This window comes from Gymnoscopelus braueri (genome assembly GCF_963280865.1).
Source record: "Gymnoscopelus braueri genome assembly, chromosome: 18".
In the NCBI taxonomy this organism is placed as follows: Eukaryota; Metazoa; Chordata; class Actinopteri; order Myctophiformes; family Myctophidae; genus Gymnoscopelus; species Gymnoscopelus braueri.
The window spans coordinates 16,420,484-16,445,036 of NC_137618.1; the positions used below are offsets into that span (position 1 = coordinate 16,420,484).

A 24,553-nucleotide genomic window follows, 5' to 3' on the forward strand; every position below is an offset into this window, starting at 1 on the left:
TAAAAATGTGTCCGCGACCCACAAATGGGTCCCGACCCATTGCTTGGGAAACAGTGGGCTAAAACATCCTTTTTGCATTTGTGTGTGTGTGTGTGTGTGTGTGTGTGTGTGTGTGTGTGTGTGTGTGTGTGTGTGTGTGTGTGTGTGTGTGTGTGTGTGTGTGTGTTTCACACACAAAAGCCTAATTTTCTTTCTCATTTTAAGTCCAATACCTCTAAGTTAAGTACCGATTAGTGTTGTGTGTGTGATTAGTTGGGAGGTCTTTTAAAGGTGACGAGGAGCGACGTGCGTGTGCGCGGGGGGAGGGGGGGGGGGTGCGAGGGGGGCTAGCCCATACGGATTTATTGACAGCGGAGAATCCTGTTGCTTTTTAGAGAGGAGTGTTTCTATTGAAATGTTTTGATGAGGGTTGTTGCGTTGGTTTCTGGTGTTGCCTCTTTGCACTTGGCATCGGTTTAGCCTTCAGCGTGAAAGAGCAGCGATCCTGCATGCTGAAGAAAAAAGAAAAAAAGAAAAAGAAGAGAGAGAGAGAGAGAGAGAAAAAAAAACTGCTTTGGCCGCCTGCCAAGCTGTGGAACAAGTGCGCCTCCCTTCCCTGCTGTTACGCAGTATTCATAGTTAGGGGTTTGGGTTCGGCTGTTTTTAAAAAGGCAAGGCTCTCTCTCAAGTTGATCAGTCTGCTCAGGAAACTTCTCCGGTGGTGAAAGTACACAGGCTGCTGCGATCCCGGGTCTGAACAGAGAAGGGGGAGAAGTTCAAGATTTTGTGCAGAAATTTTGCTCCTGCAAGAAGAAGACAATCTCATCCACGGGGGAAAATATACCCATCTTAAAATTGGTCTTATTTTCTTTTTTTTTCTTTTTGCATGGTGCAAAACAAGCCCACATCGCATATTGTTCCTTTTTTCCCCTTTTTTTCCACCACTTTTTTTTTGAGTAGATAACAACACTATCTTTTGGATGAAGACTCTTGGGCTTTAGCTTTAAAATCCGGATTATCCGACGCGAGGCATTGTGTTTTTACTAGACCACCTTTTATCCTTCCCATTTTTTGGAGGTTTATAGGCTTTATTCTTTTTTTTGACGATCAGGCACTTTTCCTTCCATTTTTGGGAGGTTTAGGCTTTATTATTATTTTTTATTTTTTTTGACGATCAAGGCACACCGACATAAACAATCATGTTTCTGAGCTTCTGTCTCTTGGTGACATTCCTCTTATTGGGACTGTCCGGGAGCTCGCACGGCTCCTACGTGCCCTGCGAGCCGTGCGACCAGAAGGCGCTGTCCATGTGTCCGCCGGTGCCCGTCGGCTGCCAGCTGGTGAAGGAGCCCGGCTGCGGCTGCTGCCTGACGTGCGCCCTGTCCGAGGGACAGGCGTGCGGCGTGTACACCGGGACGTGCACGCACGGCCTGCGCTGCCTGCCCCGCAGCGGCGAGGAGAAGCCCCTCCACGCCCTGCTGCACGGCAGGGGGGTCTGCACCAACGAGAAAGGATACAAGCCGGCCCACCATCCGCCCATAGGTAAGAACCAGAGAGAGAGAGAAAAAAAGAAATGGACAAAGTGGTCACTAAAGAACGAGAGAGAGAGAGAGACGCGCTGCTGGGGCTGCCCCGTGCTTTTTAACCACTTAAAACCCTCTCTAGACTTTAGGAAACTGGACCCGCGTTGGCTCTGTGTTTTTGGACCACTTTTTCCGTCTATATCCTAAAAAAAAAAAAAAACTATTCGCCAAAAAATAGCCGATCTGCAAGTCTGTTGTGAGCTTGTAGATCTGCTATTTTGTTTTTGGGGGGGAGCCCCCATTATATGGATGCTGGGGTGCAAGTGGTTAATGGGTTTTAAAAAATGATGGCAGCAGTGCAATCGGAATACTGAGTGTTGATTTAGCTCTGAGACCATTTAGTTCCGTTTTATTACACTTTCGGAGTTGTGGATTAAACTATAGCACCAAGCTCAGTGTGTTAGAGCGACACTAGTCTAGATGGTGATATTCAAATATACACTAGATGGTGATATTCAAAAGTCCCATGTCCTGTGATATTAATGACAACATAGTGGTCTTTGATACAGGGCTGTGTTTTCGTCCACAGATGGTATATGAGGTTTCATCGGATTAGCTTTTGACCCACTGTCTTTGCTGAAAACCTGGCTGTTCCTTCGCTATTTTTTCAGTCTTTGTAGAGAGAGGTGCAATAGCGACGAACAACAGGTTCAGCATCGCATCGCAGCAGCAGCAGCAGCGATCGTGTGGCTACTGGCTGCTGTGTGTTATTGAGCGTTGAATGTGTTACTTTAGACTGAAAACACACCACGTGCACGGAGGAGGAAAACTCAGCTGCACGCTTTGGAAGAGCCCAAGCTGATTTAATCTTTGGGGAGTTTGTGTGCGAAGCGGATCTCCTCATCCGCGCCTCGTCTGTGCGTAAAAAAGCCCCAGATGGCACTGACTGGACTGGACTCGCTGCCGCCTCCATGTGTAGTTAGTGTGCAGTGGTGGAAGAAGTACTCAGATATTTTACTTAAGTAAAAGTAGCAATACCACATTACAAAAATACCCTGTTACAAGTAAATGGACTGTCTTCAAAATGTAACTCGAGTAAAAGTAAAAATATACTTAAAAGTACCAAAAGTAAAAGTACTCAAATGTTTGGAAATAGCAGATCTACAAGCTGACAATGTTGTGAGCTTGTAGATCGGCCTATGTATAAAATTGGGCTGAAGTGGTTAATGTATGTTTTATAATATAATAATTGATATCTGCAAAATAACTAGTAACTGAAGTTTTCAAATAATTGTTGTGAGTAAAAATACAATATCTTCCTCAGAGATGTTGTGCAGTAAAAGTAAAAGTACTGAAAATTGGAAATACTCCAGTAAAGTAAAAGTACCTCAAAAAGTGTACTTAAGTACAGTAATTGAGTAAATGTACTTAGTTACTTTACACCACCGGTGGTGTGTTGCGTTGTGTTGTGTCACTGTCACTGAACTGAGCCTCCGTCTGGGCCACTAACGGGACCAGAATCCTCAGCTGTGCCTCCGCTATGTCCAACCCTCACGTGAGAGGATATTATAGGCTCTTTATTGTGGCATATAGAACACCTCCCTCTGCTTTTCTCTCTTACGTTTGCTTTGCGGCTCCTTTAGTGCAGCCAGTGGTTCTCAAAGTGGGGTCCAGGGGACCCTCAGGGTTTCCCTGAAAGGGGAACCAAATGGACCCCTTATACGTCTGTAACTCCGAGAGTGTACAAATGGAACCGAACGGAACCCTTTATATTCCATTTCAACACTCTCAAGAGTTATGGGGGGTTCTTGAAAAAAAGAGAAAAGTTTGAGAACCACCGCTTTGGTGATTTCTCAGCTCTTTCACTCTCGCTCAACATCGAGCGCTCGTGAAATGAAGCGATAAATGGATGTCCGCATAGATCCGGTTGCCCATAAGGTGATGGAGCAGGGCTGTACTCCCGAGGCTACGGATCTCGTTAAAGCGGAATTTGGATAGATTTAGGCTGTGCGCCAAGGGTGGTGTTGAGAGTCGGATTACCGCCCAAAGATTAAATCTGTGTGTGTGTGTGTGTGTGTGTGTGTGTGTGTGACACTGTGTGTGTGTGTGTGTGTGTGTGTGTGTGTCAGTGTGTGTGTGTGTGTGTGTGCGCGTGTGTGTGTGCGCGTGTGTGTGCGCGTGTATGTGCGTGTGTGACTGTGCGCGTGCGTTTGTACAGTCTCCGGACGAACTGATGAAATTCCCCACTTGTTTTAGTGGTTAACTGTGTGAGTGATTTAACGCATTTCTCTCCCTCGGCGTTCGGAGGGTTTTACTGTCCGTCCCGAGTTCTAGTAGCTTGTCAACAGCTAGACAAGTAGGTGGTAGCCGCGAAGGTTTTGGCCGGCTGCCACATTCTATAAAATGCCACCGGGCTCATTCTGACTGTTGACAGAGACTCACCAGGGCTATTTGCACCTAGCATGCAGCCCTCGCCTCTTCTTCGGATGACATAGATACATAAAACAACATTAGAACGGAATGCGGTTCATCCACGAGGGCCATTGTTCTAAAATAAATAGCTGCTGCAAGCCCAGTAGTTTCCATTGCACTCAGCAAGAACTGAAATCATCAAGGTCTCTTTTTTTGTTTTGTTTTGTTGTTGCCTTGCATTCAAGTAGCTGCTATAGGACACTGGATTCCAGCAGACACACACACACACACACACACACACACACACACACACACACACACACACAGTGTCTCTTGTGCTTGTGTGCGAGAGTTTGTATGTGTAAGGACATAGCCCATGGGTGTCAGGTTGTGAGTAATGGTGGTGTTGACGAGCCTCCAGTCAATTATCTGTCACTTTGTGTTCGTGTGTTCGTGTGTGTGTGTGTGTGTGTGTGTGCGTGCGCGTGTGTGTGTGTGTGTGTGCGTGCGCGTGTGTGTGTGTGTGCGTGTGTTGTGTGCGCCTGACATCCCCCGTCAGTAGGGCACCACAGTGGTAATCAGAGCGCAGCCCCTGGTAGTGCATTCATTGCATGTGGGCGCTCCACTCGGTTGTGCTGCAGTGATTCAGCAAAATGACTGCGCCTCTCTCTCTCTCGCTCTCTCTCTCTCTCTCTCCATCTATCTTTCTCTCTCCCCCCCCCCTCGCTCTCCCTCTCTCTCCCCCCCTCTCTCTCTCTCTCAACGGTCTCTGAAGGGCCGTCCGTCAAACAGCTCCTTGGATGGGAGTTGGCGGCGAGGTGAGCCTCTGGTTTCCTGTGGTGTGGGGTTGCAGCCGCTCTCCGTGCGCTCGCTGTAGCTTTACCAGCTGAGAGCTGAGCGCGGCGTACACTCAGGGTCGGGGAGGAGGAGCTCGTGTGTCCTTCACACTCGTGGGGCCATGAGAGACCGAGAGAGAGCCACTGCCTGATAAATATTGACTGGAGCAGAGGCAGCCAAGGCAATGGGCTAGATAGAAATCTTTCGCATGCGTGTGCGTGCGCAGCAGTTTCTCTTCTCTTTCTCTCCCAGTCTGTCTCTCTCTCTCCTCCTTTTTCTTCTGACTTAGGTTAGCCACGATTCTGTCTCTGTAAATGTGTGTCACAGAATATTGTGAGAATTTTTTTTTAAAACCCATTGAGGCCTGAGGTTCCGCAATTCTGCAAAATGTCTTCTAAATCCTAACGGTTTTCTGAAAAACGTACGTTTCTATATCAGTGGTTTTCAAACTTTTACATGTCAAGGACCCCCAAAATGATATGAATTTGGCCGCCGACCCCCATCTCAAAATAATGTGTTCCAGGGACCCCCAGAAGCAAAGATTTGAGTTAAAAATGTTCGCTTTAAAAGAATACACATTCAAAGATTTGCACACATTTTACACTTTGGCTATTCAAAAATAGCAGATCTACAAGCTCGTAGCGCGGCACCGAGTGCCGCGCTACGAGCTTGTAGATCTGCTATTTTTGAATAGCCAAAGTGTAAAATAATGCTTTTTTTAGCTCAAATCAAAAAGTGACACAGATGCGTCCCAGGCCTTAAAGGGTTGTTAAACGCTATTGCATTGTGATCTCGCAAGGAGTTGGACCATGAGGCACAGGAGTTGGTACAGTGTGTGATTTGGGCCCACTCAGACTTTTGTCAGCCCCCCCCCCCACACACCCATTACCAAATCAGAAGCCCGGAGAGAGAGCTTGCCAACAGATATGACTTCATAGCAGCCAGACCCTCCTCGCCCTTCAAGCTTCTGAAAGGGCCTTATGTTAGAACACATTGCTCTTTGCCAAGATACAAAAAGATGATTAGGGAGGAGTTACGAATCCAGAATGCCTGACTTGTACACGGTACGGCCATGCCATGCCTGCTTCTCATGAACATACAGTAGCTGTTTCTTTCCTGACAGATTACTTGTTTGGGGGGGGGGGGGGGGGGTTTCTGTTTCATTGCGAGATTTTGTTTATGCACGAGATGACAGTTAAAAGGATGCTGTTGTTAAGAGATTGTCATTGTCTATTCACAGCTCTGGCCGTGTATCATACATAAACAAGACTATTTTCCCCACTAATGGCCTTCATTTTCAGACTTTAGTTTTCTTTTTCCCAACGTTATTAAAACATTACCGAGCATACCTGAATCACTGAGTCAATGTTGGCCAAACGTAATTGCTCGGTTAAGAGATCCCAGACGTTTGAATTCATTTGGAAAATAATCTTTTTCTCTAGTGTCTGTCTGTTGTTGCTAAGACTTTTCAAATCAGTCTGCGCTTTTCAAATTACATTAAAACCCATCGATAACGTGACTTTGACAAAAGAATAACGTAACGTTATCTTTTAAAAAGTTCACTGTGTCGGATTACCTGTCTCGGCGAGATTCAAGTCTCTGCACGTTTATTTTAATATTTCATACTCAAGTGAATGTAATCCAGTGGCTTCCTTGAAATCTTAACAAGCCACAGTTTTCTTTGGACTATGGTCAGCAGCAATGTCAAGTACACTGTGAGTCCTAGTCAATGGGCTAAACATGCCAGACCGCTGCTATGGTCCTTTAACTTTGTCCACTTGTCTTTGTCATTACTATTTATGGTGGACTTGAGGTAAAGCAATGGTAATCATATGTGAATGGTCACATTAGTCTCTATTCAATGTCCTCCATGTTTTAATATTAGAATCATGGGCGCGGACATCAACCTTCAAGTACACTTTATGCTCAGGCAAGTGTAATAACAACTACACTGTTAAATCTTTAGTTATTAACTCTGAGGGTATAAAAATTGACCTGTTGAGTCCAATTGTAGTTTAGATACACTGGATTTTACTGCGTAGAGTCAGACGTGTCTCCGGCTTGCAGCAGACATCACTTGCGTTGCGTGCACGTATGCATTGCTACCGTTACGACGTGGCTTGGGTTTTGCACGTGGCCACAGCTGCTTGACAGTTTCACGACGCGCTCGTGCAAAAGGAAAAGGCTGGATGGCGTGGGTTTTCCATCTCCCTTTACCTTGAAGGCTCCGCAACAGGCCAGGCTTCTAAAGCCGCAGCCACGCCTCAAAAGCTCCGCTTAACTCACCGTGTCAATACGCAGGCTCAGCTCACGATGTTCGTTTATCCATTTGTAACTCTGTGAGAGCGCACAAATGGAACCAAAATGGAAAGGGGCCATTTGACGCCATTTGTACAGCCCTCAGAGTTAGATGAACGCTCAGGGTTTTGTACTGTGTACGCAGGGTCGGCTCTGGCGTCGCATTAGGAGGACTCCCGGAGAAAAAGCCAAAGAGTTCTTAGAGAGCATGATTCCCTAAAAAAAAAAGGCAGAGAACATGCTTTTTTTTTTTCTCTCTCTCTCTTCCCCCCCACACACACACACACACACACACGTTTTGCAGGAAACAACTTGCATACTAATGATGGAGAAGTTGGATCGTACACATTTTGTGTTTTGTCCCCACACGTCTTGATTTTTTTTGGAACAGGCTCTTGTCTGAGGCGGGGAGGGGAGGGGGGGGGGCAGAGGGAGGGGGGTGGGCAGCAGCACGGTACTGTACCTGTAGCTGGCAAGCAGAGGGGCCTATTTGGCACGCCTGTCTGATTTCTTCCTATAAACTTTTACAGCGGTCTTCGTAGAGCACATTGGTCACTGACACCTGGCCCGCTGGCTGGGGAGCAGCTGTGAAACAAATCAGTCCCGCAAAGTAGTCTTTCTCTGTCAAGACTCACACACAAAAAAAAAAAGAGCGAGGCATGGGATGTGCACATGGTTTTAAATGGGAACACGTGTTGATCGGACCACTGGCGTTTTTAGTGCACCGACGTGGAGGGACAAAGAGATAAAGCAGGTGAGATTTACCTCAGCATGCGTGTCCTATAGAGAAGAATCCGGCTGATACGCCCCCCCCCGTCATGATTTTACAATAAAGTAGGTTGCCCAATCTTTCTAAAGAGACAAAAGTGCAACGAAGGCTCAATACGAGATTTTGGTATCACATGCAGGAGCCCATGTGGATAAGCATGGTCTTATCCACATTAGTATTCTTTGGTGCTAAATATTGTCATTTCATCAGCAATGACTTCAAAACTTCAAACCAACAACCCCGCTAATCCCCTGCTAATGCAGCTGAACATGACCTGTCCGTTAACCTTTTCACATCGTTGTGGTGGAGCCATAATCGTCATTTATATTGGAACGCACAGTTGGGAGTGAAATTAAAAATGTAAATGAATGCATACTCGGCCAGTGGAGAGGAATCAGCATGCAACATTTCTTAAAATTGCATAGTTCTCTGGGGCCATTTACTCTGGAATCGTCCATGGAAACCTGTTACATAAGCAATAAAAAAGTGGCATGAATTGTGTCACCACTGTTACGCTACTGTGCAAACCCCCTCACAAAGAAAGTGTTAACCCAAAATTGATGCTGTAGCCGACTCTCTGCCCACGGAGATGTTTTCCTTCCATTCTTCCTCGAGTTCAACTTTGGACAGCTAGAATCAGGAGGAGCTCGCTCGGTTGCGCGCCAAAATAGCTGCTTCTGCCGTTGGGGGAGTTAGAATATCGTCACACCCAGCAATTGTGTTGTGGTGACAGTGACCCAAAAAGAGGTTGCGTCCGTCCGTGTGGCTTGTCAAAAACCCTAACTCAGATGTGGGGACGCGACCTCAGACCAAAATTAGTCGCGTTCACGGCAGAACAACCATCTGCTCGCCTCTGATAATGTGCTGTTCATATGGCAGGTTTTGACTGAGATTGGGCATATCCTTGCACTTAAGCCGAGTTTAACCACAGAAGCTGTGAAACAGCTCAACAAGTTTGCTACCTATTGCACACTTGGAGGGATCTCACATGGCCCTTTCATAAGTGAGCTGCTGTTTTGTAATTTACAATCCTTGAATTGTTCTCGGAGCTATTTATACCCTTACATGCAGGAAAAAGCAGGAAACTTTGATTGCAATGAACATATTCTACGTGCACAATAACTGTGTGTGTGTGTGTGTGTGTGTGTGTGTGTAGGGGGGGGGGGAGGGAGACAAAAAAAAAGTGATTTCCTGGAAGTTAAGTTGCTGATTGTGAACATGCACAGCGATAAATGAGACTTCCATCGAAACCAACCGGATATTAAGCTCTAAACAGAATTCTCTCGCAGTGGATGTCTTGAAAAAAATAAGACATAAAAAAATGCCAGCTGGTGGACAAAACATTTGGTCAAAACAGGGACTTTTTTTTGTAGCGCTCGCCCTCTCTCAAACATCCAATATTGTATGCATGCCCTGGAAAAGTACAAGTTCTTGCCCTGGCCAGGTAATCTGTCTCGGTGCTATGTTACTGTCAAGTTGTGCACATAAGTTGTATCATAAATAGTCAAATCAGACTGTCATTGCTTCTGTTCCTCCCCCTTCCGCTGTTTGCTAAAGCAAGCAGCTGCCTTTGCGAGCGTGCATACATACTGTGCAAATCTAGCAATTAACTCTTTGTCAGTGTAACTGTAAACGGCTTTGTTAGTGAACAACAATGCCGCTGGTAACGAGCAACGTTGATATTTCCGCCTTTTTCAAAAACAAAAACACCGGTTGGCCCATTTCTGTCTTTGTTCCTTGGGACAGTTTTGTTTTGGACTGGAGCACCTTGCCCTTGCTGAGTCGCATGACTCCATTGTAGGCCCAACGTTATGTTCACACCTCCCTTTTCTGCTCTAGAAACTCCTGGGTTATCAGGCCATGGCCGGGCCCTTCAAATATTAAGCAGTCGAACCGGGGCCAAGGCATAAGGATGGTTTACCGGCGTTGTGCTTTATGTGATAGAGGCACTCAAGCTCATTTATCTCGACGATTATCCCGTCCCCCTTACCCCCTGTTGAGATTAAACAGCATCTCTATTCAATACCCAGGATCTTGTAAAGATGTAATTTCAGATGCCGGGCCAGGCTCGACTTAATCAAAGGCCGAGGCCATACCAAACACGGTGTACCGTTGGTAAATCCGCTGAAAAGGTGGGAGAACTCATTGTCCTGGCCCCCTTTTTTTTTCTTTCCGATGGTCTTACTGTATGCTCATAAAGCCCTGGCAGAGAGCAGGAAAAAAAACTGGAAGAAAGGGTGGCTTATCTTTCATGCTTGGGCTCCGGCCTGTAAGAAACTTGGGATATTCATGAAGCATAATTGTGCACAGATGTTAATTTTTAAACAGAAACGTATCAGGTGCACCTCCTTTGGCTCCTCGGCTCCTCTCGTCCTAATGAAATCTTTAGCTTGAGCACAGGGAGAGAGAGAGAGAGAGAGAGAGAGAGAGAGAGAGACGTCCTGCTTAGGGCTCTGGCTGAATGGAAGGGTTGCACGTGACTCTGGCTGCTTGGCTTCCATCCAGAGCCTTGGCAGAGTTTCAGTAGTTAAACACAGACCCACTAAGCCTCCTTTACAAGGCAGGGACCCTGAGCATGGAAAAACTGAGTTTTTTTTTTTTTTTGTGGCCGCACTTGAAGAGCCCCACTTCAGAAAAAGATGAATTCGGTGATTTAGCGAGAGACAGAGAAAAGAGAGACAGACACCATTGTCTGCACAAAGGCTACACTGTGTGTTCAGCTGGCTGAGGACGGGACAAGCTGTCTCAAATGTCTTTCAACTGTAGCACTACAGGGCTTGGTTCGTGTGCGCACCGAAAGTTGCACTTACGCTGTTTCGGACGGTACACTTTGCAGATTCCATATCCCAGCGATCTGCAATAGTTTGCATTTCTGTGCCTCTCGCCATAGATGCTGTAAGATTAAATTAACTGAAGTGCCATGACTCAGACATTTCTTATTTGGCTATTTCATACCCTATAAAGACTGTGCCTGAAGCAACAGTGTTCGGTTGTTGTCAGTTTTTTTTTCTTGCAGCAGGTAGTTCATTGCCAAATATTTAGCATTTTCTGCAAGTGGCCCTGAGAAATTATTAACAGTAGAAATGAACCGTTCTTTCCACCCCGTTTGCAAAGCACCGCTCGCACAGGAATGCCTGTTTGACACATTTATTTATAGCAAAGTTTTATACACCTCAAAATCCTGTGTGTCAATTTAACTCCGCAAGCATAAAAGTGAACCCACAAGGGTCCATTTTAAACCTTTCCGGAGTTAAATGGACTCCCAGGATTTGACAGTGTCAGCCATGTCGTCTGAGCAAGGGAGACACGAGGACATATCCAAACACAAACTGAAGCCTGCCAAGTCATGAGTTGTGAGATTAATTTCAAAGAGACGGCCTAGAGCAGCACAGAAGCCAGAGACCCAATTCTGGTAATCACCCCCACCTCCTTGCACGGGCTTCCCAGACACTCATGCTGTGTCAGGCCCTTTGAACATCAGTTCCTGGGAGCTGGGGCTGGGCGATATGACTTCAAAATCACTATGTCAAACTATTGCCTTGATTACGATTAGTGAACGGACAGCGGTGGGAAAAACTACTCACATTTGTTACTTTTAAGTAAAAGCATCAATACTGCAGTGTAGACATACTCTGTTACAAGTAAAAGTCCGGAATTCAAAATTTACTTGAGTAAAAGTACAAAAGTATTGGTTTAAAAATGTACTTAAAGTACCAAAAGCAGAATGTCCCATTGTTTTCAAATGTATAAAAGGTAGACTACATTTTTGAAAATAACAGATCTACAAGCTCACATTGCGTCGCATCGCAACGCATTGTGGGCTATTTTCAAATGGCCGAAATGTATAGGGCTGAAGTGGTTAATGTATGCTTCGTAATAATAATCAAAATCTACAAAGTAACTAGTAACTAAAGTTTTCAAATAATTGTGGTGGAGTAAAAGTACAATATTTGCCTCTGAGATGTAGTGGAGTGTAGAAGTACAGAACATTGGAAATACTCCAGTAAAGTAAAAATACCCAAAAATTGTACTTAAGTACAGTACTTGAGTAAATGTACTTAGCTAATTTACACCACTCTGAACGGATATATAAGAACCTATATATATATTTCTTTTTAGTGAAAATAGCAGATCTACAAGCTCACACGTTGCAATATGGAGCATTATGAGCTTGTAGATCATCTATTTTCGCAAAGTTTGCCCGCCACCATTGTACAACAAAGTATAATGCAGGGCTTAAGTGGTTAATCAGACTGATACATTTAGTCTATTATAAAAAATATCTATTGGAACCTTTTCGTGTCGATTCGCTGATATGAGTGTAATTATTCTTTATAATATGTTTTTTTTTAAATAGCTTCTCGATTTGAGCAAGATTAAGTTGGTTATCAGTTCTAAGTTATATTTTCAGTTCATTGCCCAGTCCTACTGGGAGTGGTGTCATTCTTTGGCCTCCGAGCTTTCTCTCCAAGATGGCTTCCAACGTACGCGCTAACAAGCCAGTCAGCGATGGTCGGCTTCTTGTTAAATCATTTTTCTCACACGTTCTCTCCCTCTCTCTCTCAACGGTCTCCTGATCTGTAAGTGTTACTGTAGCACTAGTTGCTTGATTTCTCTTTCAGCAGCAGTTGGCATATGAACCCCCCCCACACACACACACACACACACACACGCACGTACACACACACACACGTACAGCCAACATTCCTCTTTGGTTCAGTACGTCTGGCCCCTGTGCGCCACGGCGGGTTTCCTTGTCAGATAAATATAACCAGGGTCATCCACTGGCACCCCTAACTCCTGCCAGTTGGAGCCTGGCATAGTCCCTGCCATACCGCTGTACTTATGGGTACAACTAAGCCAACAGGGTGGTGTGGAGGATGAGGTGGTAGCTGTAGAGGGGGGGGGTTCTTTCTGTAGCCTCAAAGAACCTCTGGCTGGGGGATCAGGCTTAAAAACTAAAACAGGAGGAGGAGGGGGGGGGATAAGGCAAACTAGTTTGGGGATAAGGAGACCTCAGACCCCCCCAAAAAAAAATCTCCTCTCACATGAGAACCTTTTGGATCTCTGAGACTGCACTGCCCCCTGGGGGAGGGGAAATCACTCTGATGATGACCAAGCAGTCCATGAAACCTGATAGGAATATGAAGCCGCAAGACTTGTGTCCCAGTCAGTGAGAAAGTGGATTTTGCCAAAGTCGTTGGCAATGTTTAGTAAGTCGTGTCCACATGCAGTTGGCTCCAAGTTTGTTCAGATGCCTCGCTTCCTCTTTTACTTTTGACCTATTCCGTTGCCACGGCAGCTAATTGCCCAATGCGTGACATTGGGCAATGTTGTGATTGGCAATATTATGCAACTGGGAAATTAGCATGGTATTAAGAGGTCTATGCTGAGAAAAAACAACAATTGCAGCCCTGCTGTTTTGTGCCCGTCTATATTTGTTTATTCAACTTGAACAATTGTGAAACCAACTTAGCTTTCTTTGACTCTTAATACCACAGACGCTTTTGAAGAGGGGCAGGGAAGTTGACAGCATTTGTTGTTCACAGGAGAGAACGTTTAGACATTTGAACATTTTGTTGTCTGTTCTCATGGATGCACATGAGCCGTGTTTTGTTTTTTGACAGTCGTGCGGGCGAAAGCGCTTTGCCCTACAGGCAGGCTTTACTTTCTAGTTTGCAAGGTAATAGTTGGCTGAGGTTGGACCGGCTCGCTTTGAAGTGGGGCTTCATCAGCTGTTGATCTCTGATCCTGCCCCCTTTCTCTGTAAACAAATGGGGGAAAGAGACATTTGGTGGCCAAAAACCCCTGGGAAAGGCATCTGGTCATGTATTTACTCTGAAGCAACAACAGGCAGTCGAATACTCCCCGTCTTATGTAGTGAACAAAGAATGCAAACGGGAGAGTATCAGGCAGTACGAGTTTGGATGATGAAGTGGTTAAAACAGCACACAATCCAGGGTGTTAATTAAACACTGAGAATGTAAGAATGGACCTGCAAGGGTCCGTTTCTAACAGGTATATATCCCATTAAGACCTGGAACGCATCTGTGTCACTTTAGATTTCTTTGGCTATTCAAAAATAGCAGATATACAAGCTCATAGCGCGGCACCGAGTGCCGCGCGATGAGCTTGTAGATCTGCTATTTTTTGAAAAATCTTGACTTTTTTTGTTGTTGATTTTTTTCAAAAAACTGTTTTTTGATTTAGAAAACATTTTTACGAATCGCCTCAGGTCTTAATGGGATATATGCCTTGCTCAATATCCCTAAATCTCACTCTTCTAATTGTGGGCCACTAGACACTGCACCAACACAGTATTTAAGATAAGATATGATACGATAAGATAAGATAGACCTTTATTGATCCAGTGTCATATCAGCAGCAGTAAGAATGAAACACCGGTAAGAAGAGTGAGAGTCAAGGACCAAAGAAATACAAAGAAAATGACCTTAGATTCTGGTACTAGTCTATCAGTAGTCTTGCATAGACTAGGTGATCTGAGATCTCCTCCTACCGATACAGCAGGTGACATAATCTAAATTCAATGTAGGGTCGTTAGAACAGCAGTGAGAAAGGCCACTACAAAACCTACACTCACTTATCTCACCATCCTGATATGAGGTGCCGCCCTAAAGTCTTTGCATTGGTCATGCATTGCAGTTATTTTTTAAATATCTAAATTGTTTCCATCCAATTCTAGCCACTACGTTGAATTTAGACGTCACCAGATCTCAGATTGGCTAAGCGAGACTAGTCTAGCAGTAAATGTATATGTACAGTCTTCAAATCAACAGTGAATATATGATGGGTGTCTCACGTTCCTACAGAACACGAATGGTTTGTGTTTCTGATCATTCGCCGTGGTCTCAGTCTCAAGTCTCACCGTCCCTGTCGCTCGTACAACAATGACCTGAATGTTACCTTTGGATGAACGAAAGACTCTCATGTGACTCAATGCTGTCCGTTTTAATCCCTCTTTTGGCAGACCGTGAGTCCAGAGAACACGAGGACACCATGACCACAGAGATCGCCGATCAGGAGATGCCACCGGCCAAGGTGCCGCTGCTTCCCAAAGACAGCAATCTGAACAGCAAGAAGATCATGGCCGTGCGCAAGGAGATAAAGCGGAAGATGGGAAAGCAGCGCGTAATGGGGTCTCCCATGGACTACTCCCCGCTCCCCATTGACAAGCACGAGCCAGAATTTGTAAGTATTTTTTTTAACCCTTTAAGACCTGAAGCCGATTCTACCTATGTCTCCTAAATCCCGACAGTATTCTGAAAAACGTACGTTTCTATATCAGTGGTGCTCAATCTTTTTCATGTCAAGGACTCCCAAAATGTATATGTATTTGGCCGCGGACCCCCTCCATCTCAAAATATGTTGTTCCAGGGGGTCCCAGAAGCAAAGATTTGAGTTAAAAATGTTCACTTTAAAAATATATATATTCAAAGATTTGCACAAATTTTCAAGATTTTTCAAAAATAGCAGATCTACAAGCTCGTAGCGCGGCACAGAGTGCCGCGCTACTGCTAGTTTTGAATAGCCAAAGTGTAAAATAATGCTTTTTCTTAATGGGTTAAGGCCTGAATTGCCCTTATGCTAATGCCAAATTACACAGTGCAATAGCGACGTCTTATTTCACAGTACAATATATGTCTAACTTAACGTTGTCTTTCTCTAAAAGGGTCCTTGCAGGAGAAAGCTGGACGGCATCATCCAAGGAATGAAGGATACCTCTCGTGTCATGGCTCTGTCTCTGTACCTTCCCAACTGTGACAGGAAAGGCTTCTTCAAGCGCAAACAGGTGGGGTCGACCTTCTGACATTCTAACATTCTAACCGGCAGTGGTGTGTAAAGTAACTAAGTACATTTACTTAAGTACTGTACTTGAGTAAAAATATCCGAGTACTTCTTCCACCACTGCTAAGTGCTAACCAGATTATTTTTAGGATTGAAATGTAAAAACAAAACAAAAATAGACTTCCATGTTTGGGGACGAGATTATTTATGCTTCCTCTCTCTTTGTCTTTTCTCCATCCCCCCCTTCTCTGTCCCTGTCAATCGTGTCCCACAGTGCAAGCCCTCTCGCGGCCGCAAGCGGGGCATCTGCTGGTGCGTGGACAAGTACGGCGTGCAGCTCCCAGGGACGGACTACAGCGGCGGGGACATTCAGTGTAAAGACCTGGAGAGCAGCAACAACAACAACGAGTGAAAGTACAAAGAGTGGGGGGGAGGATGAACTCTGTCTGCCGACCCCTACTGACCCCGCCCTCCCTTACCCTCTCACCAACCCCCCTGACACAGAGCCCCATAAACCCCCCACCCCCCCATCACACCTGTCTGCTCCACCCTCCAGTCACTTCCAAGATTTCTTTCATTTTTTTATTTTCCAAAAAAAAGGAAGAAAAAAAAAGAAATCCAAATGAGACGGACAGGCTGAGAAGAGATACCTGGTCTTTTTCTCTATTTTTTCTTTTTCTTTGGCTGTTTTTGAACCGAACACTCATTTCCGAACGTGGAGGGGAAACCAAGAGGATTTTAAAAGGCCCTCGTCTACAACAGCCCCAGCCAGCGGCCCCCGTTCTAAGTGCTGGGGCCCCTGCCCACCACCCCGCCCCCTCCAACAGCCCCCTCGGCCTACCTACAGATTCATGAAAATATAGGCACGTTAAATGGATGTGTTTTCATATGCAATGCGAAGTGCTTTGTATCATGTAAAGGCAACGACAACAACAACAAACATTGTAAGGTGTGGGGTGGGGGGATGACGTAAGGCACATTGATTCTAAACAGAACTCATTCAGGCTTTTTTTTAATCGGATGCCGATCTGGAGGAGACAGCCGGAACATTTGACTTTTGATTGGCTTTTGAATAATTGGCAATTTCTTTGCTCATTTTTGTGTTTTCAACAAGAGAAACAAAGCAATTTTTTCCTCTTTTTTGTGTTTTCAAAAAGAGAAACAAAGCAACAACAAAAAAAGAAAACATGACATATAGGGAGCTGCTGGTGTAGTTGTGGTTCTGTCAGAGCACTTATGAATAGGGGAACCCCTGCTTGGATCATGTGTTAACTTCACAAAGCGATGCGCGTATGAATGTATGCATGTTGTACGGTGTGCGTGTACAGTACGTATGAGCCTGTGTAGGTGTACGACGGAGTGAGCCTATTACAAAAGAATGTCCTTTTTCCTTTCTTTTTGGTTTGTTTTTATCACAACAATTGTTTAAAACCGTTTTTGTTTTGTTTTGTTGGCTAGTGCTTGAAGTGGTCTCGGGGCTGTGTCCTTCTTTTGCTAGCCCAGGAAAAGGTATAATGTCTTGTGGTGACATTTGCGAGTGTTTTCAGAAAGCAAAATGAACGAGCAAGACGAGTAACAGAGGAACCTATGTTAAGTGGCTCTTTTTTTGACGACGTAGCTATAGCCTGATGATATGCCAACTGTGCCTATTTTTGGACGGACACTCACTGCCATGCAGGGCAAACACAGAGCTTCAACCGAATGCAACGGCTCTACTGGTGAACTGAATCAAGCTAAAAAAGGATTTTGCTTCTTCTTCTCCTCGCAGCCCGAGTGACCCGACTCGAGTCGCTCGACCCCCACTACCCCCTCCCCCGCCCCTCCTCCTCCCCACAAGACTGCGAGCATAGAAGGAATCCTGGACACTGTACAGTCGAACGATATCGGACACGTCGGCTGCAAGCGAAACGAGTCGAGCGTGTGCCCCCCTCCCCCCACCCCCCCCAACCCGACTGGTGTTCACCAGTAAGGTGGGTCATTCTCTGAGGAGTGGCGCAGGGTGTGGTTTTGTATGGTATAGTTTGTGTGCTGTTTTCTTTGCCTTCAGTGAAGTAACGACCGCGCCCCCCCCACCGTTTTTTTTATTGTTTTCTTCTCTTTTTTTTTTTTGAGCCATGTTCCTTTTTCACCAAGCGGTTTCCCTTCCAATACTGCTACTACTACCGTGTGTAACCGTGTTGTATTACGTTGCATTTAAATATAGATATTGAATGTTGTTTTGCCTCTCGAAAACAAACAACGACGACAATGTATCGGTGCTTGGAAAACAAAAGGAGCATTTTCTTTTTTGTTGTTTTTTTTTCCCTTTCATTTTAAAGCCTGTAAACTATTTGAATAGGTCCTTTTAGCCTGGACCGGTGGAGTGTACAGGAGGGGCCCTGTGTGTCATTTGAAATACAGTACAGTCAAAGAAAGCTAAAGCCTGATTCATACTTCGTGGCACGACCGTGTCGGACGTCAAAAGTATTTTTTTTGGCGCGCGACACTGTCGTGCGACTGTAGCATAAGTCAGGCTTAACTCGTTCATGTCGTTCTGCTTGCATGTATCACAGTGGAATTATCCTGCCTTTAGAATATAAATATATATATAAAAAAAGCAAATAGCAGGCAGTTTTAGCGAGCATGTTACTCACTTAAGCCCTATTTTCATTATTGGTGGGGGGAAATTTTCAAAAATGTACAAAAATCTTCAAGTGTGATTTCTTTTTTTACATTTATGAAAATTTTCACCTATAATGACATGCCCAAAAATAGGGACACGAGGGTGGTTAAAACACAAAAGGGCAACATTGAAAAAACAGGGTGATTATCAAAACAGGAGTGAGTCACAGTGCCTTCCTATATGCAAATACATTTGAATACTGACGTGATAAGGGACATGGATGTCATAGGGGGGCAGAGTCCCTTTTTTTTCTTTCCAGTCTGCCCAGGCCTGATCCTCGTTAAAGCCTAATTTATGCCTCTGTCACGCTGAAAAATAGCAGACCTACAAGCTCACAGGTGAGCTTGTAGGTCTGCTGTTTTCTGCGCGGGACAACCGTCGTACGACCAAGTATAATTCCGGCTTATGTTGGCGAAAAAAGGTTCTAGATCTAGTTCTGATGTAGTGAAGAACAATTGAATGTGGTAGCTCCTATAAACAGTGTCGCAAGAATGCATTACGATTCCATTATAATCCTTGCCTGACCCTCAGGGGCAACTCTGGACAAGAGCGATTTGTTGAGGGACAAACCGCAGCTGGTTAAAACCCTCTCTCTTCTCTTCCTTCAAAAACCAATAAGCTATGATAATTGCTTTTTTTGTTTCTTCTTTTTGTTCTTGTGACTGCCAATGTATATGATTGCCAGAGAGTGGAAGCCAAAAGATGTTAGAATTCAGAGGCAAACCATCGCCGGGACTAGGAGGAATGCTCCTCTCTTTCGCGCAGGCATAACGACGTCCAAATTACAAACGAGAGGAGCCGTTATTTCCTCCATAAAATAAATTATAAAACAAAAAAGGAGAAAAGGCACTTGCATCCAAAATGGCTTCTGGTCATGATGAACCTGACATCAAAGGCTCCATCCAAGTCTCACTTCCTACACCAAAATCCCTACCACCACTTTTGAGAGAAAAAGAAAAAGAAAAAAAAAAAAAAGCAGCTTGCACTTATTTCAGTTAATACTCGATATTGATACTGACACGCAACGACATCCTGAGATGATGTGGTGTCATGAAGTTAGTGGAAAAGAAATAAAAGCAACAACGCCACAAAGCAAAAATGGTTTTCTTACTTTGTACTTAACCTTTTATTTGTTTTTCCGGGGAGAAAAAAAAAAGGGGGGGAGGGGGGGTGGGGTGCTACCGAGGCAATTCTTGACGACAGGGGCTGCACGCCTGGTACCTCCAATGCAGCAACGTCCCTTAGTGGGGAAACTAGATAGATCATAAAAAAATGTTTAAAAATGAAAAAAAAAAAAAAAAGTAACATACTGTACACTAGCGATGGCACATGCTCTCACAGCCTGTTGCACAGATGGAAGAGACTAAGGAGGGGGGGAGAGAGGGAGGGAGGGGGGGAGAGGAGAGGATGGGATATGAGAGCCAGTGCCATGGGCAGTGGTCATAATCAGGGCCTAGCCACTTCTTCCCCGATACGGGGGTCAACCAGTTGCATGACGGTATAGATACAGTATACAGTTAGCGAGACAGTTACAGAGTCTTTGGGAGCCGGGGGGAGCACAACACTGCAACCAGGTAGCGGGGCTGGCTAACACAGCTAGCTGCAGCTTGTGTAGTTTACTTGAAAAAACACAAAAAGAGACTATTTTTTCTCCCACGAGAAGAAATTTTAACGAAGCAAACAATATTGGAATCAGTCAAACACGTGACTGCCTAGCACATTCTCTGGATTTGACATCTTTTTTTTTATTTTATCGTGAGGTGAGATGGTCAAGGGTCAAGAGCCAACTTTGTTAGCATTCGTACTTTCGCCTGTTTGCGAGGTTGCGCCTTCCTCGGGCTTCCGTCTCTCCTACTTGGTTTTTAAACTCATAATCACACTTCATACTACAATAGTTACAGTAACTGCAGCTTTTTTTCTGAATGCATAACACTTTTCCGGATGAAATCAGACAACACAATTGGTTTTCACAAATGTGGTGTTCACTGGCTTATGAAATCATCCCATCAGTGGCAGGAGGATTCTGGGAATAATAATAAGGATAAAAACAAACAAAACAACAACAAAAAAAGGTCAGCATTTGGAACTTCATAAAACAAAACAAAAGAAAAAGACAAAAAATCTCAAATTATTAAAGTGAATATCACTGTGTAATATTTATTCTACTTGTAATTTATGTACTCTTTTAACCTTTGTCTTTTTTGTTATGACAAAGCATTTATTTAAATAAAGTTATGTATTCATTTAAGCACTTGTTTTTGTGTTGTGTCATTGCATATCTTGCGTTCTGCAGTGGTGGAATGTAAAGTGTTTTTTACTCAAGCGCTGTACTTATGTACACTTTTGAGGTACTTTTTACTTTAATTGAGTATTTACTTGTCTCAATAGTTTATACTTCTACTCCACTACATCTCGGAGGCAAATGGTGTACTTTTTACTCCACTACAGCTATTTGAAAACTTCATTTACGAGTGACTTAGATTTATATTATCATTTCAAAACATGTTAACCAATTAAACCCGATTTTATACTTAGGCTATTCAAAAATAACCTAAAAAATTACCTACAAGCTCATGCGATGCATTGCGAGCTTGTCTTTTTGAAAGATAGAAATAAAAAATAAAATAAGTACTTTTACTTTTTGTACTTATTTGGCACAAATTGATGCCAATACATTTTGTACTTTTACTCAAGTAAAATCTTCAATGCAAGCATATATACCACCGCTAGACAGATGAGGTAAAATTACTATTTTTTTCAAATTTCATGTGTGTCAGCCACAGTGAAAACACAGCCAGCGCTTAGCAACTATGTACATTAGACAGACTTCAAATTGATTGTTTGAAGTGGAATAGAGTTGACTAATCTCCCAGCCACGTCGATAAGGTTCCCAGACATCAGGCCGCGGCGATGCGGAGGAGACGCTGGTGAGGCACAGGATCTCCATGGCATACAGGATGTGACTTTATAAAAGCCTCGCCCGGGGGCAAGTCACCTGGTTTTCAACACTATAGTCAAAAAGATTGCACAGGAACAAGGAAGTCATTTAACATGAGTTTGAACTTCAAGGGAGAATAAACTCCTGTGGGACTATAGCTCTCTCTATTCAGATGACTGGGGGGGGAGAAAAAGAGATCTGTTGCCCTAAGGAGGCCCCAAACATGTTATGGAAAACGTACCTTTATCACCACTTAAAGGGAGAATTGACTCCCCAGAGACATGCGCGTGCATGCACACGCGCATGCACGCACACGCATACACTCACACGCTGTGTGAAACATCGTAATCTCCATATTTCAACTTCTTGTTTTTTCGTAAATTAATGCCAAACTTCGTCGTGCAACAGTGTCACACAAACTTAGCAAAAATAGCCGAACTACAAGCTTGTAGATCTGCCATTTTTTTGCTAATTTTGAATAATTTTGGAAGTTAAAGTTAAAGTGGTTGAGTGTGTCTGTGGATTTAACAAATATTGAACTGATGAAAAGTATTAGAGCTTGTGACTAAATAATAATAACTTTAATAACTTAATAGCTTTTCCACCCCGAAGGCAACGATACACTTTCAAATACATCCGTGTACATGGTGTATGCAAAAAGCATGCAACATGCAACATAAAATGGATCTATATCAGTGGTTCTCCACCAGTGGTCCGGGGACCACCAGTGGTCCTTGGGGGGGTACCAGGGGGTCCCCAGCAAAATGAGTTAACATATAGCGTCACAAATCATTTCAACCACTTAGCTTTGGCTATTCAAAAATAGCAGATCTACAAGCTCATAGCACGGCTAAAATCTTGAAAATGTGTGCATATCTTTGAATATATATAAAGCAAATTTTTAACTCAAATCTTTGCTTCTGGCACAAACATTTTTCAGATGGGGGGTCCTTGGCCAAATGTATATCAATTTAGGGGTCCTTGGCATGAAAAAGGTTGAAAACCGCTGATCTATATGCAACCAAAAAAAATCCCACACACACATCCATCCATGTCTGCATCAGAAGACAGACAAGTGGCAGGCGGAAAAAAACACAAACACGACGATGCCCCATTGCCAGACTGTACACAGGGTTGGCATGGCAGGAATGGCGCGATGACGACACAACGCTGTATTTTTTTTGCTTTGACTTGACATCGGGGCAAAGCCTTTGCCAAGTCAAAGCAAAAATACTTTTGTTAACCCATTAAGGCCTGAGGCCGATTCTACTTAATGTCTTTCTAAATCCTAACAGTTCTTTGAAAAAAAACCTATGTTGCTACATCATTTTCATGTCAAGGACCCCCAAAATGATATGCATTTGGCCACGGACCCCCCATCTCAAATTACTTAGTTCCAGGGCCCCCCAAAAGCAAAGATTTGAGTTACAAATGTTCGCTTTCAAAATATATTCAAAGATTTGCAAAAAATCTTTGAATATATGCTATGAGCTTGTATATCTGCTAATTTTGAATAGACAAAGAAATCTAAAATGACACAGATGCGTTCCCGGTCTTTTTGGGTTAATTACACACACGCACGCACGCACGCGCGCACAAATGCAGAGAGAGAGAGTTGTCTGTCAAGATGTTGGTTTCTTGGCAGTCATCCCCATCTCGGTGATGACATGGTGAAAGTACAGTTAAATACACACACACACATATACCCACGTGTGCGTGCGCACGCACGCACGCACGCACGCACGCACACACACACACACACACACACACACACACACACACACACACACACACACACACACACACACACACACACACACACACACACACACACACACACACACACACACACACACACACACACACACACACACACACACACACACACACACACACACACACACACACACAATGTGGTCTTGATGATCAGAGTTTTGCAATACCATGGTATGCACTAAGACAGTGGTTCTCAATGTGGGGGTCCGGGGGTCCTTGATGGAGTTCCAGCTAAATGATGGATAGTTAGGAACCAAATGGACCCTTATGGGTCTGTAACTCTGAGAGTGTACAAATGGAACCAAATGGTTCCATTTGTACACTCTCAGAGTTAAATTAACATTGATTTCACAATATACATTGGGGTCCCAGACATAGAAATGCCATGAAATGGGGGTCCGTAGCCTAATGCATGTCAAACTGGGGGTCCTTGAAATTAAAATGGTTGAGAATCACTGCTATAGAGCCGTAAAAATCTTCTCTTTTAATTTTTTAACATAACATTTTATCCCACGATTTTGTAACCCATTTTTTTCACCCAGTGCCAATTGTCTAAGTAATCCTGGGCACTACACTCCCTCTGCCAGCCTAGGGAGAGCCTAGAGCCGAGCTCATGCCTCCTTCAATGCATGAGAGCTAGCAAGCCGCTAGAATCTAGAAAATCTTCTCTTATGGGAGTCCTGGCACACATTTTCAAATGGGGGTCCGCAGGCTAATAAGCATCAATGGGGGTCCTTGACATGAAAGAAATTGAGAACCACTGCCTTAAAGGTCCGTAACTCTGAGAGCGTACAAAATGAGTTAAGGGGGGTGTGTCTTTGAAATAAATAAAAGAAGGTTTGAGAACCCACTGCACTATAAGAAGTGCAACAAATGAAAGGGAGGCCAAGGCGGTGGGATATCCCCCCAGGGAGGGGCGTCTGGCCATCCTTATTCCCTCACGGATTGCAGGAAGTGACAGGAACAGGACTTTTTTTTGGGGGGGCACCGAGAAATCTTTCCCCAGGGACCATGGGGACTTTGACCAACTCCAGATGTAGGTGATTGACGGCAGGCCATGAAAAGGATACAGGCCCCACCAGTTCCCGTGCGCCGCGCAGATCAAGCGCGCCGTAAAGGAAGGAAGGGAGGAGGGTGAACGCGTGCGTGTGTGTGTGTGTGTGTGTGTGTGTGTGTGTGTGTGTGTGTGTGTGTGTGTGTGTGTCAGTGGTGGAAACTAACTAAGTACATGTACTCCAGTACTGTACTTATAGGTACAATTCTCTGGCATTATTTAATTTACTTGAGTATTTCCAATTTTCAATACTTCTACTGTACTCAGTGGCAAATATTGTGCTTTTTCACGCCACTACGGTTATTTGAAAACTTTACTTGCTAGTTACTTTGCAGATTAAAATTATTATATTCAAAAACGTGAGCCCTATATTTTATACTTCTACTTGTCTGCTTGTAGATCTGCTGTTTTAGAAAAAATTACAGATTAGATTTTGAAAAAATATATAATTTAATAATAACGTTTGTACTGTACATTTTGATGCCAATACTTTTTTTTT

The 24,553-nt window shown here is 44.1% G+C and overlaps 1 protein-coding gene across 3 annotated transcripts; it reads left to right on the forward strand.

Moving 5' to 3' along the window:
- Positions 1–632: 632 nt before the first annotated feature.
- igfbp5b (insulin-like growth factor binding protein 5b) lies at positions 633–20,534 on the forward strand. Of its 3 annotated transcripts, none has more exons than XR_013932020.1 (5): positions 633–1,521; positions 14,807–15,027; positions 15,509–15,628; positions 15,899–18,588; positions 18,637–20,534. XR_013932020.1 is itself a non-coding variant. In XM_080412662.1 (5 exons), exons 2-5 carry the CDS (start codon positions 1,179–1,181, stop codon positions 16,034–16,036), a joined length of 822 nt encoding a protein of 273 aa, XP_080268788.1. In that variant the 5' UTR covers positions 633–1,090; positions 1,159–1,178; the 3' UTR covers positions 16,037–20,534. The 3 variants fall into 3 exon arrangements, 2 of the variants coding, with proteins under 2 accessions (XP_080268788.1, XP_080268787.1); XM_080412662.1 differs by having other exon boundaries at positions 633–1,090; positions 1,159–1,521; positions 15,899–20,534; XM_080412661.1 differs by having other exon boundaries at positions 15,899–20,534.
- Positions 20,535–24,553: the final 4,019 nt, after the last annotated feature.

Coding starts and splice junctions, on each gene's coding strand:
- igfbp5b (XM_080412661.1), top strand. CDS start 1,179: ATGTTTCTGAGCTTCTGTCTCTTGGTGACATTCCTCTTATTGGGACTG. Junction 15,028..15,508: donor ACAAGCACGAGCCAGAATTT/GTAAGTATTTTT, acceptor TTTCTCTAAAAG/GGTCCTTGCAGGAGAAAGCT. Junction 15,629..15,898: donor GCTTCTTCAAGCGCAAACAG/GTGGGGTCGACC, acceptor CGTGTCCCACAG/TGCAAGCCCTCTCGCGGCCG.